This window comes from Phalangium opilio, unplaced genomic scaffold, assembly GCF_054372755.1.
Source record: "Phalangium opilio isolate 3A_F unplaced genomic scaffold, DU_Popi_V2 ptg000014l_1, whole genome shotgun sequence".
NCBI classification, from domain to species: domain Eukaryota; kingdom Metazoa; phylum Arthropoda; class Arachnida; order Opiliones; family Phalangiidae; genus Phalangium; species Phalangium opilio.
In genome coordinates, this window is record NW_028324149.1 from 1,697,874 (window position 1) to 1,711,237 (window position 13,364).

Sequence of the window (13,364 nt, forward strand, 5' to 3'; positions counted from 1 at the left end):
GAAATAGGTTTTCAACCTTTTGCTACAGAGAGAAACAGTTGATATTCCGATCGCGTACTTATTTATTAAACCTAACCACCACCAAGTCATACTCGAGTTTGACGAGACTATGTGGGATGTTTAGGGAAAGATGGAAAACGAGAATCTTTTGATCAAACCGAATTTATTCCAAAGAAACGATATTGGGTCTATTAACCCTGTGTACTATAGAGTACCGGCTTGTTTTATCAAACCAATAACACTGAAAATATTTACATCATTTCGGGTACAAAGGGCTGGAACTGTATTTAGTTTTAATTGAATAAAAAAGGGTGTTAAACGCAGTTTCGTATGCACACCGTTTAGGTCAAAACAGGTTAATGGTTAAAAATATATCGCTTACTCTAAGTAAGGGACCCGGAATCTCCTATAACAGTAATACAATGAACTGTTATTGTTTTACCATGTTTATTCCTCTCAATTTCAAAGTACATAATGACCGCAACGTTGAACCCCCGCCTAGCAACCATATTGAGGTACATATCGTTTGTTTTAAAGTTAGTAGTATAAAGTTTTTTTACAAACCTGTATATTGTTAGGCCTAACTGAAATTAAGGCGTGTTCCATTTTAGAATTATTTTTTATTTTTAATTCTAAACGCCTTGGACATCGCGAGCACGTCTCGTGAATTTGCGCGCGAACAAGTTTTGGGTCTTGGATCTTACGATAGGTTTCACAAACCTTTTTTTCGCGTCCCTCGGTATAGAGGGTTAAGAGAAAACCGTACCAACATAGAATAGGAAGCAAAAAATAAGATACTTTTACCGAAGTTTCATCGCTTACACTTATCTCACTACGCCTTTTCTTACACGATACGCCAGGCGGCTTCTCTGAGATGTTTCAAGAAAGTTTGAACTCTTCTGAACATCCGGGATTAGTTTTCTTTTTTCCCTCGCGCCCCGAATTAGGCCTAATGTTTTGAAAAAGTTCAATATTTGTTTCTTTTTCGAAATGATGACCCAAAACAACTTTTTCACAGTATTATTAACCATCAAATGTTGGCATTTAACTCACTAAGGCTTAAATTTAACCCTTAAAATATTTACAATAATTTGGTACTTATTTTTGTAAACTTTCCCAAAACAACTTTTCACAGTGCCGTTAGCCCTCAAATCTTGGTTTAATCTAACGTTTAACAACTCGCCAAGGCTTATGTTTAAGCCTAATTATTCTCGATAACATTAAGGGGCGGTTAATTTCCAGTTCTTCAAGAAGCGAGTGAGGGAGTATTAAATTTAGTAAAAGGGAATTAATGGCGGGAAACGATTGAGGGCCTCCGCCCTTCTTTTCTTAACTAGGGCCTCTATTAAAGTAATTAAGGGCACGACTAATAGCCCTAATTTTAAAAGAGGGGAAAAAGGCTTAAATGGGTACCCCAATTTGGCCCCTACTTGAAATGAATTTCGAGACAAACCGTGAGAAAAAAGGGTTCTGTTAAAAATCTAGAATCAAAATTCAGAATCAAAGCTAGACATTCCTTTTAAAAACTTAATATGATTGTAAATTCTGCTCATAATAGAAACATCTGTCGTCTGCTTATTATTTAAGGTTGGAGTCCCAATGAATGGAGGTTTTATTGTCATTGCATCTAAAAGTTTGAAAGAAATTCTTTAAGAGGCCCTTTTCATAATCCAGGAACAGGTTGTCGGATTTTCATAATAGAAATTTATGTGATTCGCGTCTTTATTCTGTATTCCAAATATTAACCATTTTCTTCGGGTCAAATTGGGGTCAAGGTAAAGATAGTAAGGTTTTTAATCTGACAGAGTCCAAAATATTTCTGCCAAGACAATGATTAAACGATTGGGAAAATAAATTTGGAAAAAAAAAACCGATCAAGAAACGTTTTGGCGGGAACTCAAAATAAATATTTGAATTGCTAATAAGTATAATAGAGTATAAGGGTGAAGTTTTCTTAAGCTAGGGCGTTTGGAATATTTAATTTAGCCATAAGTTCCGTTATGACGCTGGTTACTTACTGATGTGGCCTGAGTAACCTTTAACGCTACTCATAAGACCGAATAAATCTGGAGGTGTATTGGTGAAACCTCACGTGTTGTAATGAATGTATCGACCAAATTTTATTTATTAGACAGAACATAAGGAATTGCTACAGTTATAAATAAAATATGAGCCTACCGGTTAGGCCTAACTGTGAAGCAGACAGGACAGTGGAAAAAATCAATCAGTCGTCCAATAGAATTTTATACCTCAACGTCATCTTCACATAATGGGTTTCCGAATGTTTTTAAACTCAAAAGAAAACCCAAAACCCGAACAAAGGGAAGATGTTTTCTAGAATGATGAATTACCCCTTACCATCCCTTACCCCTTCTCTATAAGATCTTTGTACCAAAACCGTATTTCTTTCAAAATCCGTGAATCCGCTCTATTGCAGCAAGTAACTATTTCTTCCGTGTTGATAGGCGTTTCGAAAGGGTAACAACACTCGACAATGTGGGGGATCTTCAGAACGTATCGCAAGCAGGCAGCAACCCAAACAAAACTCTCTTTTTTCCCCAAAGGCGGCAGGTCAACATGACAGAATTTCTCCACGAATTTCTATATATAAAGTTAGAGACCTTTCGCTTTCTCTTTACTTAATTAACTGTATTATTTTCCACATCAAACATTTGGACAAACTATCTTCGAACTACCCACGTTGCCATCTGTAACTTGATCTTGAGCTCAATTTTTGATTCAACCGCGGGCAAAACCTTTAGCACAAAAAAAAAACTGATACCCTTGATTATTTTCGTGTTTTTGTATCCTTTAAACATAATTTCCGTTTAAAGGGTTATTGATATGGTGTTGAATGGCTGTCTGGTTGATCAACGAATACAATATTTCAAATAAGAGCTGAGGAAACAGCCTTGCGTCTCTTGTTTATAATTTATTTTTTATTTTTTGTGATTATTCACCAACTAGTTTGAGAGGAGAATGTGATGGGATGAAACTTTAGTATACCATGGTGTTTTAAATTATATTTTAATCTCTGGCCGGTATGACTATCGTATCGTAGCTTTAGAGAGTGACGTGACGTTTGCTAAGATGTCAGAATTGTCGCCGAAAGCGTTCTTTACTCTGCTGCCTACGCATGGACCCTCCCTTGTGTATATTTTCTGATACAAACTTAAGCCTTTGCAAAGTTTGCTTTCTTTCTCCCCAACAGTCGTTATAAATTATTTTTGAAGGGTTCAATATCCAGTTGAATTTAAATGAATGCTTATTACGTAAACGGTCACGTGGTTAGGATTTAAATTAAGGAGAATGAATTACGTCACGTGTTAGAAACTGAGGCGTGGTTCGCAACCGGCTTCGTAATTTCGCAATTGATTGCATCTTCTAAATTGTTTTTCTTGTTTTGTAAATAGAAAATAGGTTTTTCGGAAATTAATTTTTATCGTTAAAAGTCAGTTGGAACCTTTGACCTGAAATATCACAAGCTCCAGATGGAAATATTTTTGAAATCAGACTGTTCATGTCAGAGCCCATATTTTTAATTTAAAAATAAAATAATTATAGAAATCGATCAAAGCTGACATTATGACCCTTGACCCCCGAAAATAGAACTACCTTCGCTCCTCCTAAATATTTAATTTTCGGCATTTTCTTTCAAGCAATTTACTTAAAAATGCCGAGTTTTTGGTAATTAACGCGATGGAAAAGGAAGGAATAGCCTTGAATTTAGAAAATGGTTCTATCCGAAATTCATTAATATTTAAATAGCCAATTTCTCTTTCATCTTTTCCACAAAGTTTTTCGTCATACGCAATATAGAGTTGAATATATATTTTTTTAACACCAGCCACCGTGGAAAACCAGTTTCCTAATACGTTTTAAAACTTCTAGAAGTTTTGAGAGAGACTTCGTAGTGTAGCTAGCTACCACCGCACCAAGAGGTGAAATCAGGGATGGCGAAGATGTTTAGGCCTAAACGCCACCAGAAATTCTTTCAAACTCAAAACCTTTTTTATTTTTGAGTGTTTTTAATTTTTTATTCGACTTGAATAGGTTCAAAGAGTAGCGAAAATCTATTTCGTAGTTCTTTTTATTACTCGTGAGATAAAGGCGGGAGGTTTATAGGTAGTAGGGTCAAATTGGGTCACGTTTTTAACTCGTATAATGCTTCTCAAAAGGTCACTTTTAGTGGATTTCATTTTTAAGTATGATAATTTAGTTTAAAGGGTTTTGCTATAGATTTTTTCTTTTTCCCGTTTCAATTTCAAAAAGTATTGCAACCAATATTAATTACCGTATTCATCCCTGTGATTGTTTGTAAAAATTACTTTCAAACCTGTTACACATTCCCTTAAGAAAAACTTGAATTTATTTCCCCTGTAATTGTGAATTAAACCGGGTAACATCTTTCAAAAAATTTAATTTACAAAACAATTTAAACATAGTACCTAAATAAGAAATATACGACAACTTTAGTGTTGTAAATAACACTTTTTATAGTTTTATTTATTTTAATTTGAGAGTTCTTACAAGTTACAAAGATGTTCGAAGTAAAAACCTGATTTTTTTTGTTCAAAAATTTAATATTCTGGGATGGGTGGTTTTTTTTTTAAGCAAAAACGTATTTAATGTCGTAACTCGTAAACTTAAAAGAAAAATGTTTGTTGTTAAGTTGTACATAGCAATTATTTTCGCAGTTGTATAACGTAATATATATATTTATAATAAGGAAAGAAAATGTATATACAGTTATTATGTTTAGGTATCGCGGTGCTGTCGACGAAAAAAATTGGTATAATAAATTTCAGACTTATGAAATTGAAACTGTGAGGTTGTAGAAATACAATTAAGTGAGATTTACGTTACGTACGTCTTTGAGTTCATTAGACGTGAGAAGGTTAATAATCTAATGAATAATTATTCGTAAAACAGAATTAACAATTACTTATCTCTATTTGTAAACTCTCTCAGTTTCAGAATTGATCTGCAGTTTTAAATACTAATTTCGCCGTCGTCAGTATGGCGATTTTCGAAAAACAATTTTTTTTTCTTAAACCATTTCTTTTTGCTCTTAACTTGTCTAAATACTATCCGTAGGGTTAAACTAATTACCATATAGTCTAGAAGAACAATTTTGACAATTATATGAACGGTAGAGATCCAGAATAAAATAAAAACCAGTCTCGGCTTATGACTTCAAACACCTGCAATATACGAGAGAGCCACTTCTAAAATTTCTAGTAATTTTTTCCTTTTCTTCAGCAGGTAGATATAGCTATAGAAGGAAGCAGGGAATGGCTTGGCAACTCTGGGTTCTCTGTCTTCTTAATTTCAAGACGGTAGAGGGGAAGTTTGGGTAGGGAGATCTCGCTCCTCCGGGGTAGAAAGCGCCATGGGCTAAACCTGACCTTGCACTGGTACTTCTAACTTCTTCTTTTAAGACAGATTTTAATGTTCCCCCCTCTCCTTCTCGAGATGGCGTGTTGGTTATAGTGTTCTCTTTTAAGCTTGCTACTACTATACAGGCAACTTGCAATTTCCCCATACTTATTCCTTAGTTAGGTTTTTAGACTTTAGTAGAGTTGGGTTTACCTGGTTATTGAGTTGAACCATTGTGACCAGGTTTAAGGGGCTCAGCGTATACAGTTTACGTCCTATATCTGTAATGAAGTTTTTCAGTTTTTTACTTACATTTAAGGGGTTGTCCCTAAAATACTGTATAATATATTGTTCGTAACTTACGATGTACCTGTGGTAAAATGTTATAGAACATTTTCGACTCAAAATTGATTTCCCATAGAACCATCCTATTGTAATTCGGTCCTATAATTACCCTTTTTGGAATACCTTGTATACCCGCGCGATAATGTAACGATGTATTCAGAGAGAATAAATGAAGAGGAGTAGAAAATCGGACCAATCGTCCCACTGAAACGTTTCTTTTCAAACTATTTTTAAAAGTTACGTCTCCATTCTGATAAATGTTTTTGGAACGCGCGGGCTTGGTTAATTCGGACCATATCCACGTTGTTTAAATTCTTCTCTGTTTTAATACTATTACGGAAACCCGCTGTGAGTTACCTCTGACAGCGGCGAGCGGGGTCCCCTTTAAACTTTTTAAATTTTTAATCATTTTGTTACTTAACGTTATATATTTCTTCCATGTTTTTTTTTTAAACGTATCTTCATTTTAAAATGAATTTTTTTGACGGATTAGTGATTTTTCTCGGCAAACAGAAGTTTCAACCCGTGTATATTGTAGGATGATACCACGCTGAGTTTTAGAAAAGATAAAAATCATCTAACTCCCGAATTAAAATTCTGCCCAAGATATTGGGTTCGTGGTATCCCCATAAGTTTATAAGATATCTTCCTTCCATAAGTATGACACTACCTATACTTCGTAATGCTAGAGACTTGCAGCCCGAGCTAGTTCGAGAACGACAAGCGAGAATTGCAGTCCTATACACTCGGTGGTTAATTTTGCAGGACTTCCATCTAGATCCTATTTAGTCTGCGTTACTAAGCCTTTGACAGCAGCGCCTCACCAGGCGTCGCTTGACCTACGTCACTGCATGGCAAGCTCTCATTAACCAGTGACAAACTTATGGTGGTAACATATCTTATGGGTACCTAGCCTTTCGTATTGTTATTGTAGATTATATTTTACTACCAATGGCCGCGAGCCACTCGGAGCAAGTTTACTGCATACAGTTTTAGACCAGAATGTTTTTTAGGCTTTGGAATTTTTTCCCGGTGATGCCAAAGAAAACTAGTAAAAGCAATAAAATATATTCACCCTCCGCCCCCCCCTGGTAGTGAAAAAACCCCGGTATAAGAAAACTGCCCCGAGCGTATATAGAACGCCAGCTAGGTTGTGGTAACTTCTTTTGAATCTCCAAATATCTTTACATTCCATTCAAATACTTGACTAGAATTAGAAGAACTTTTTCTGATTTGTGGGGCTTTTTTACAGTAAGAATAGTTTGAAGTTTGGTCTGTAATTCGGAGAAATTGCAGTTCAATAGTAATTGTGTTTGAATTTATTCTGTATTTATATCAACACTCTGTTTATCAAACTTAGGAACCTTGAAACTTCGCAGGGACGTTACGTTTTAGTAGTGGGGTACTCGATAAGAAATATTTTTACAATCGGGAGCCATATTGTAAAATGGCGGACAGAAATGTAACCAAAACGTTTCTTAGTGAATATCTACGTAACTTCGGTACGTGTTTCGATATGTTTTCTTGCGGGTCCGAAAAGTTAGCAAAATATTCTAACGTAGACCTACATTATAAGCTTTATCTTTGCAAACGCTACGAAGTCATCTCATCCCAAACTAAAATTTACACTTCAGTATATCTCTTTGGCAGGCTCGAAACGCGTTGTTTTCTTTAACTTACGGCTTTTAAAAATCGCTCCTTAAAAAGTTAAAATTAAAGTTTCTCAAACGATTAATACTCAACGTCGGATTTTAAGAGATTTAAGCCAATCTCCCGTCGAGTTTAGAGCCCTTGAAGAACCTGCAAAGCAAATAATTTAAACTTTCACATGATTTTCTCAAAAACCTTTATAGACGTTTCCTTTTCACGTCATAGACCATTTCAAACCGTGACTTCAATACGAACTAGTTACGCGTATTTCCGCTCCTTTAAAAATCTAATTGTAATGGCCCATAGTACCATAGTAACATTAGGCCCACCTACGTGATTCGAACGATAACATATTTTTTTTAAACTAATAATTTAGGGGCACATTCGCCTTTCGGAATGAATTTTCTAAATGGGGAAATAAACGTAACAGGTTCAGAAAACACCTGCACACCACCATCTTAGACTGCCATGCAGAGGTTGTAAAAAAAAGGAATCACTTGAATCTGTTAGCTAGTAAACCTAAGTTTTAACTTGGCATCGCCATTTCTACTCTGCCTAGTCTGTATTTGTAATAATAAACCCAAATTCGAACTTCTAACCCTGAGAAAACGGGCAAACATACTTGAAGGCCCGCTTCGAGTACCGTGAAAATTCATCCGTGATACACGAAGGAAATCTTTGTAACATTTCGTAATTTTTAATTTTTCAAAAATCGGTAACCATTCTAACGAAGTTTTGAGGTTGTTTAGTTACTGGTTACCACTTGCTCGACCCCTCAAAAGAGTTACTCCTTGACCTCGCAAAGAAGAAAGTGAAGGTTGTTTCTAAGTCATTAGCTTCAGTTTTAATTTGCCAGGCGCGATATAATTTTGGTTTTGTACTTGTATACTTCGGGCGTTGATAGTTCAGATTCCGCGGCGTTGAAGCTAGTCAACCCTACTTGGGATTGCGTATATCGGACATTGAATGGCGTCTTGGAACACTGGATGTTTGATAGTGGTCCCAGGTGTTACTGACATCCAATCAGAAGGGTGGTAACTCGCGTACGGACGCTGATGGTGGCGCCCCTTTGACTATATGACAGACTAATCGTTATTTGAGAAGATGAAAATTGATTGCAATGGTGATGGACTCTCTCTCTCTCTCTTTATAAAGACCGATGTGAATGAAGAATAGGTTTCCCCATTCTTTAGGTTAGCGGCAGGGATTTATAGTTCAATTCAACGTTAGAAGAGGTAAATATCCCTGTAGAAAACCGGTCTTTTTCAATTAATTATTTACCTTTTAAGGTTGAAATCTATCATATGAATTATTCTTTTTTTTTGTGTGGTAATACTAAAGTTGACAACAATGAATCAAAATGTGTAACAAATTTCCGACCTTGGGTTTTTAATCGCAGTTCTTGTATATTTTCAGATCATGACGTAGTTTGTAAAGGACATCGCACTATCGCCTGAGAATGTCACTATGGACGAGCGACCTTCATTTGGGAGGAAACAGCATACCGCTGCCCACTTACAAAGTGTCCATGGAAACCGAATCCGTCCGTTCAGGTCTCAGCGAACAATCGTCGAGGTCCAGAAGAAGTCGCAGCCATAACGGCAACAATCAGCAAATGACCAATTTTAATAATAGCAACCATCATAACAATGGCGGGAATTCGGGAGGAGAATCCCGCCACAATAACCACCGTTCGGGACCAGGGAGATCGTCATCTAGACATTCTCATCGCTCAAATCGAAGCTGCCACTCAACACCCCTACATAAACTCGATAGTTGCAACGAAGAGAGAAGAGGGGATGGTGAAGAGGTCATCGAGGTTCAAATACTTCCGCAGGACGATAACTGGGGAGATAACACGACTTGTATCACGGGTAATACGAGTGACCACTCGGTATCCGCCGATGACCTCACTAAGTAAGCCATATTATTTAGAGTTTGGAAAACCTTTCGTATGATTCTAACTCGCGTTATTCTTTTCGCGGATACAGATTGGGCCGAGACCCTCCTCAGGGTGTCGCGTTTAGGTGCCAAATGTGGTTAGGTACCATGATAGCGGGCGCCCTATCTTTATGCGCCTTCCTTTCGCCCATCGTCATGGTGGTGCTTCCCAAATTGGACATATTGACTTGGCGACTACAAAAGTGCGGACCGGAATGTGACGGATTACTAATAAGTTTCGCGTTTAAACTTTTAATTTTGTTAGTCGGTACTTGGGCCGTTTTCTTTCGGCGTCCCAAAGCGACCATGCCGCGAATCTTCATATTCCGGGCGTTGGTCCTAGCTTTAGTGTTCGTTTTCGTGTTTTCCTATTGGCTGTTTTACGGCGTGCGGATCTTAGAGCGCAGGACGATCGAGAACGAATTGACTTATCATAGTGTTGTACTTTTCGCGGTCTCACTCGTGGACGCCCTATTATTTATTCATTACTTGGCCGTGATACTCATGGAAATTAGACAATTACAGCCGCAATACGCCGTTAAAGTGTTGCGATCCCCGGATGGTGAGAGCCGCTATTACAACATGGGACAGTTAAGTATCCAAAGAGCCGCCGTTTGGATTTTAGAACGTTACTATCGCGATTTTTCCATCTACAACCCGTACTTGGAGACGCTACCAACGAAAAACAATCGAAAATCTTTGTCCAACTTTAAGTTTTACGATGTGGACGGACCTAATAATCCTAACGGTGGTCCCAATAATGGCGGGTCGAGGATGGTTCTCAGTAGCCAAAATGGCAGGCGACGGGACGCTAGTCATAACGAAAGGTTTTACGAAGAACACGAATACGAAAGGAGAGTACGAAAACGTAAAGCCAGGCTTATCACAGCGGCTGAGGAAGCTTTCACGCATATCAAAAGACTTCACGATGAGCAAGGTGAGAGAAATATTTTCTTTTCCTCACGTCAGATGAAATTTTAATCGTAATTTTCATATAGGTCCTGCTATTCCAATGGACCCTGGAGAGGCGGCTCAATCGATCTTCCCATCAATGGCTCGCGCACTGCAAAAATATCTCCGCATCACCCGCCAACAACCGCGTCACACTATGCAAGGAATTCTGGACCACTTAGCTCTGTGTCTTAGTCACGACTTGAGCCCCAAATCCTTTCTGGAGAAGTATCTGGTCAGTGGTCCCGTTCTCCAGAACGACAAGGAGAATGTTCCTGTTCAAACGTGGGCTCTCATCTGCGACACTCTCTTGTCCCGCCCAGTTAAAGAGGGTTGCGTCTTTATGCTCAGACAAAATGACGTGTCCTTATTGGTTACCGTTTCTCGATTGCCTCATTTCAACATCACGGAGGAAATAATCGATCCCAAAAGCAACAAGTTTGTTCTTAGGCTCAATTCTGAAACGTCCGTGTAGAAAATTATGTAACCAAGTTTGGACAACTTTAGACCTCATTGACCAATTAAGCGACGCGCGTTGATTAAGTAATTTATTGAAGACTGTATAACTTATGGACCCTTTTACCCCGAACCCGAAGAACAAGCCTGCAAAATGTTCCCAAGGGCTAAGGTACACACGGTAAGGTTCCACCTTCCACTCGTGCAATCCAAGAGGACTGAGTATAGTTAAGTAGTTAGCCATAATATTATACCGTTTCTAAGGTCAAGGGTTTAAAATTGAATAAGCGCGAAGCACGCTTCCATCCAGGGGGGGGATACAACTGGTCGTATTTGAAACTATGTCCAGCCAAAACATGATTTAAACTTGACTTAAATCAAGCAGCGCTACCTCCACTCAGCTCAGCTCACAAACCTCTCAGATAATAGGGGCCAATCAATTACTTTTTTTGTTTGAGGGGGGACCAACGCGGGTGCACGAAATCCGTGTTTTGTGACGAAGTGAAACCCCGTTTTCTCATAACATTTTTGTACAATGTCTCGATGTCTCACTAAGGACAAACAAACGAACATATCACCCGCAAAGGCTTAAAACAAGCATTTGTATTTGATACTTTTCAGCAGTTTTATAAATGTATATTTGAATAAAGTTGAAGCTATGTGATGACGTCAACGTTTTTATTAAGATTTTTTATTTCTCAGGTAGAAGGAACGAGGAATGAAATCAATGAAACAAAGCAAGTATAATTGTATTAACGTTTCTTTATTCGTTTAACTACACCAAGACCTTCTTCGGTATCATCTTCATTTTCTTGTCGTTTCTTTCCCCCCTTTTTCTTCTTCTTGTCGTCCATTTCTTTCATTTCGAGTCGGGTTAATCTCTGAGCTTCCGATACTCTTTCCACCAAGACCATCACCTCCTCTTCCTCAGTCTTAAACAAATCCAATTTCTTCCCCAGTAAATGTTCTATCCTTTGATATAGTTCAACGTCATACCTTTACATAAATAAAAATGTTATCTCTATAACCTCAAGCGGCGGCCCCCCAAACTAATTCTTACTGCGTCACAAAGGTAATGGCGCGCCCTGATCGACCGGCTCTGGCCGTTCTACCAACTCTATGGATGTAATCTTTCGAGTGAGTTGGGATATCATAGTTTAGAACAACATCAACGTGAGGAATGTCTAAACCTCTACTCGCAACATCTGTCGCGATCAAAATCGACCTATTTTTGGCTTTGAATTTATTTAGAGAACCCAAACGTTTCGACTGTTGATGATAATCATATGATTAGATGTAAAAGTAATGGTCTTAAGGTTAATCTCTAACCTGGCTCATTTGTCCATGCAATGGAATGGCTGTAAACCCTAAATTTCGCAATAATAGCGCAATTCTTTGTGTGTTATTGCAGGTGCTGGTAAAAACCATAAAGGAATTTCCCGCTAGTTCATTCAAGATGTGAACTAAGTAGACGTCTTTGTATTTTAAAGGTATAAAAACGTAATATTGTTGTAATGAATCAACAGTATGGTATTTATTTGAAACTTCAACTTTAACTGGATCTTTTAATGAAGCGCGTTGTAGTTTTTGAACCTGTATTTAATGTTAATTAACTTTTTATATAGTTTTCTGACTAGGAGGATTGATACCATATACACCAGGAGGTGACGCTACGTGGTCCACCAAGTACCCTTGCCTCCAGGTGTAAATGGTATCAATCCTCCTAGTCTGAAAACTATATATAGAAATATGACGTTATCGGACCTTTTTAGTCATTGTAGCGGAGTACAAGTAGGTATTTCTCTCTCTCGGGATAACTTTAAGTATTTTATCAACCTCTTGTTCAAAATCCATGTTTAAAATTCTATCTGCTTCATCCATTACCAAGTATTTTAAAGGTTTTAAGTTAAAACCTTTAGTGTTTTCTAAATGGTCTACCAATCTACCAGGTGTGGCAATAATTACGTGCGGTTTTTTAGCTAAAGTTATTGCCTGAGTCATCATATCAACACCTCCAACAATAACAGCTAGGAGGAACGCAAATGAATATGCCTTAATTCTCTTGTCATTGAAATGGTTATGTTATAAATACCGCATTTAACTCCAATTGTAGCTCCAAGAGCTTGAAATTGTTCCGATATTTGGAAGGCAAGTTCTCTTGTTGGAGTCAGAACTAATGCATAAAGGCGCTGGGGGTTTTCAAGGAGTGATTGTAAGATGGGTAAAGCAAAGGCTCCCGTCTTTCCAGAACCAGTTTCAGCTAGGCCAATGATATCTTTGCCTTGTAAGGCAAGTGGGATTGATTCCTTTTGGATTTTTGTAGGGTTCGTCCATTTTAACTGGGCGCATGCTTCGGCTAAAACGTCAACTATCCCCTTATTCCCAAAATTTTTAAGTTAAACCAGCTAACCCTAACAGTCACTGGGAGAATTTTTGAAACTTACCAAAGACTTGAAAGTTGCGTCGGTTAAAATAGATTCATTTTCTTCTACTTCCAGGTTTTCTTCCTCCCCTGAAGATTCATTAACACTATTTTTAGACATTTTTAACTATAATAAACTTAATTTCTAGCGAGAATCGCCGATCAACGCGAGAAACACGTGCGTATCCTCAAAAGAAATTTAGTGGCAGACGACGCAACC

The 13,364-nt window shown here is 37.8% G+C and overlaps 2 protein-coding genes and 1 long non-coding RNA gene across 3 annotated transcripts in view; 1 reads left to right on the top strand and 2 right to left on the bottom strand.

Annotated features, from left to right (window-relative positions):
- Vang (Strabismus domain-containing protein Vang) overlaps positions 1 to 11,389 on the top strand; it is a 40,164-nt gene extending 28,775 nt beyond the window's left edge. Inside the window, exons 3-5 of the mRNA XM_089865166.1 lie at positions 8,791 to 9,291; positions 9,366 to 10,252; positions 10,314 to 11,389. Coding sequence (XP_089721292.1) covers positions 8,834 to 9,291; positions 9,366 to 10,252; positions 10,314 to 10,741 — 1,773 coding nt within the window. The 5' untranslated portion in view covers positions 8,791 to 8,833 and the 3' untranslated portion in view covers positions 10,742 to 11,389. The remainder of the gene's footprint in view (positions 1 to 8,790; positions 9,292 to 9,365; positions 10,253 to 10,313) is intronic.
- Positions 4,428 to 6,790, bottom strand: LOC149705012 (uncharacterized). The gene is made up of 3 exons (XR_016381494.1): positions 5,743 to 6,790; positions 5,593 to 5,660; positions 4,428 to 5,529 (listed from the first exon to the last, which is right to left on the bottom strand). It is a non-coding gene; the product is annotated as an uncharacterized LOC149705012 (long non-coding RNA).
- Positions 11,390 to 11,464: 75 nt separating the features above from the next.
- pths (probable ATP-dependent RNA helicase DDX47) lies at positions 11,465 to 13,362 on the bottom strand. Its single transcript, XM_089865167.1, has 6 exons — positions 13,167 to 13,362; positions 12,815 to 13,097; positions 12,487 to 12,749; positions 12,052 to 12,315; positions 11,783 to 11,991; positions 11,465 to 11,718 (listed from the first exon to the last, which is right to left on the bottom strand). Exons 1-6 carry the CDS (start codon positions 13,263 to 13,265, stop codon positions 11,475 to 11,477), a joined length of 1,362 nt encoding a protein of 453 aa, XP_089721293.1. The 5' UTR covers positions 13,266 to 13,362; the 3' UTR covers positions 11,465 to 11,474.
- Between the last annotated feature and the right edge of the window lie 2 nt (positions 13,363 to 13,364).

What these genes read in the sequence shown, in the direction of transcription:
- pths (XM_089865167.1), bottom strand. Translation starts at nt 13,265, where the DNA reads ATGTCTAAAAATAGTGTTAATGAATCTTCAGGGGAGGAAGAAAACCTG. An exon ending in ACGCAACTTTCAAGTCTTTG is followed by an intron (nt 13,098 to 13,166) that starts GTAAGTTTCAAA and finishes TTTGGGAATAAG; the next exon opens with GGGATAGTTGACGTTTTAGC. An exon ending in TACAATTGGAGTTAAATGCG is followed by an intron (nt 12,750 to 12,814) that starts GTATTTATAACA and finishes CGTTCCTCCTAG; the next exon opens with CTGTTATTGTTGGAGGTGTT.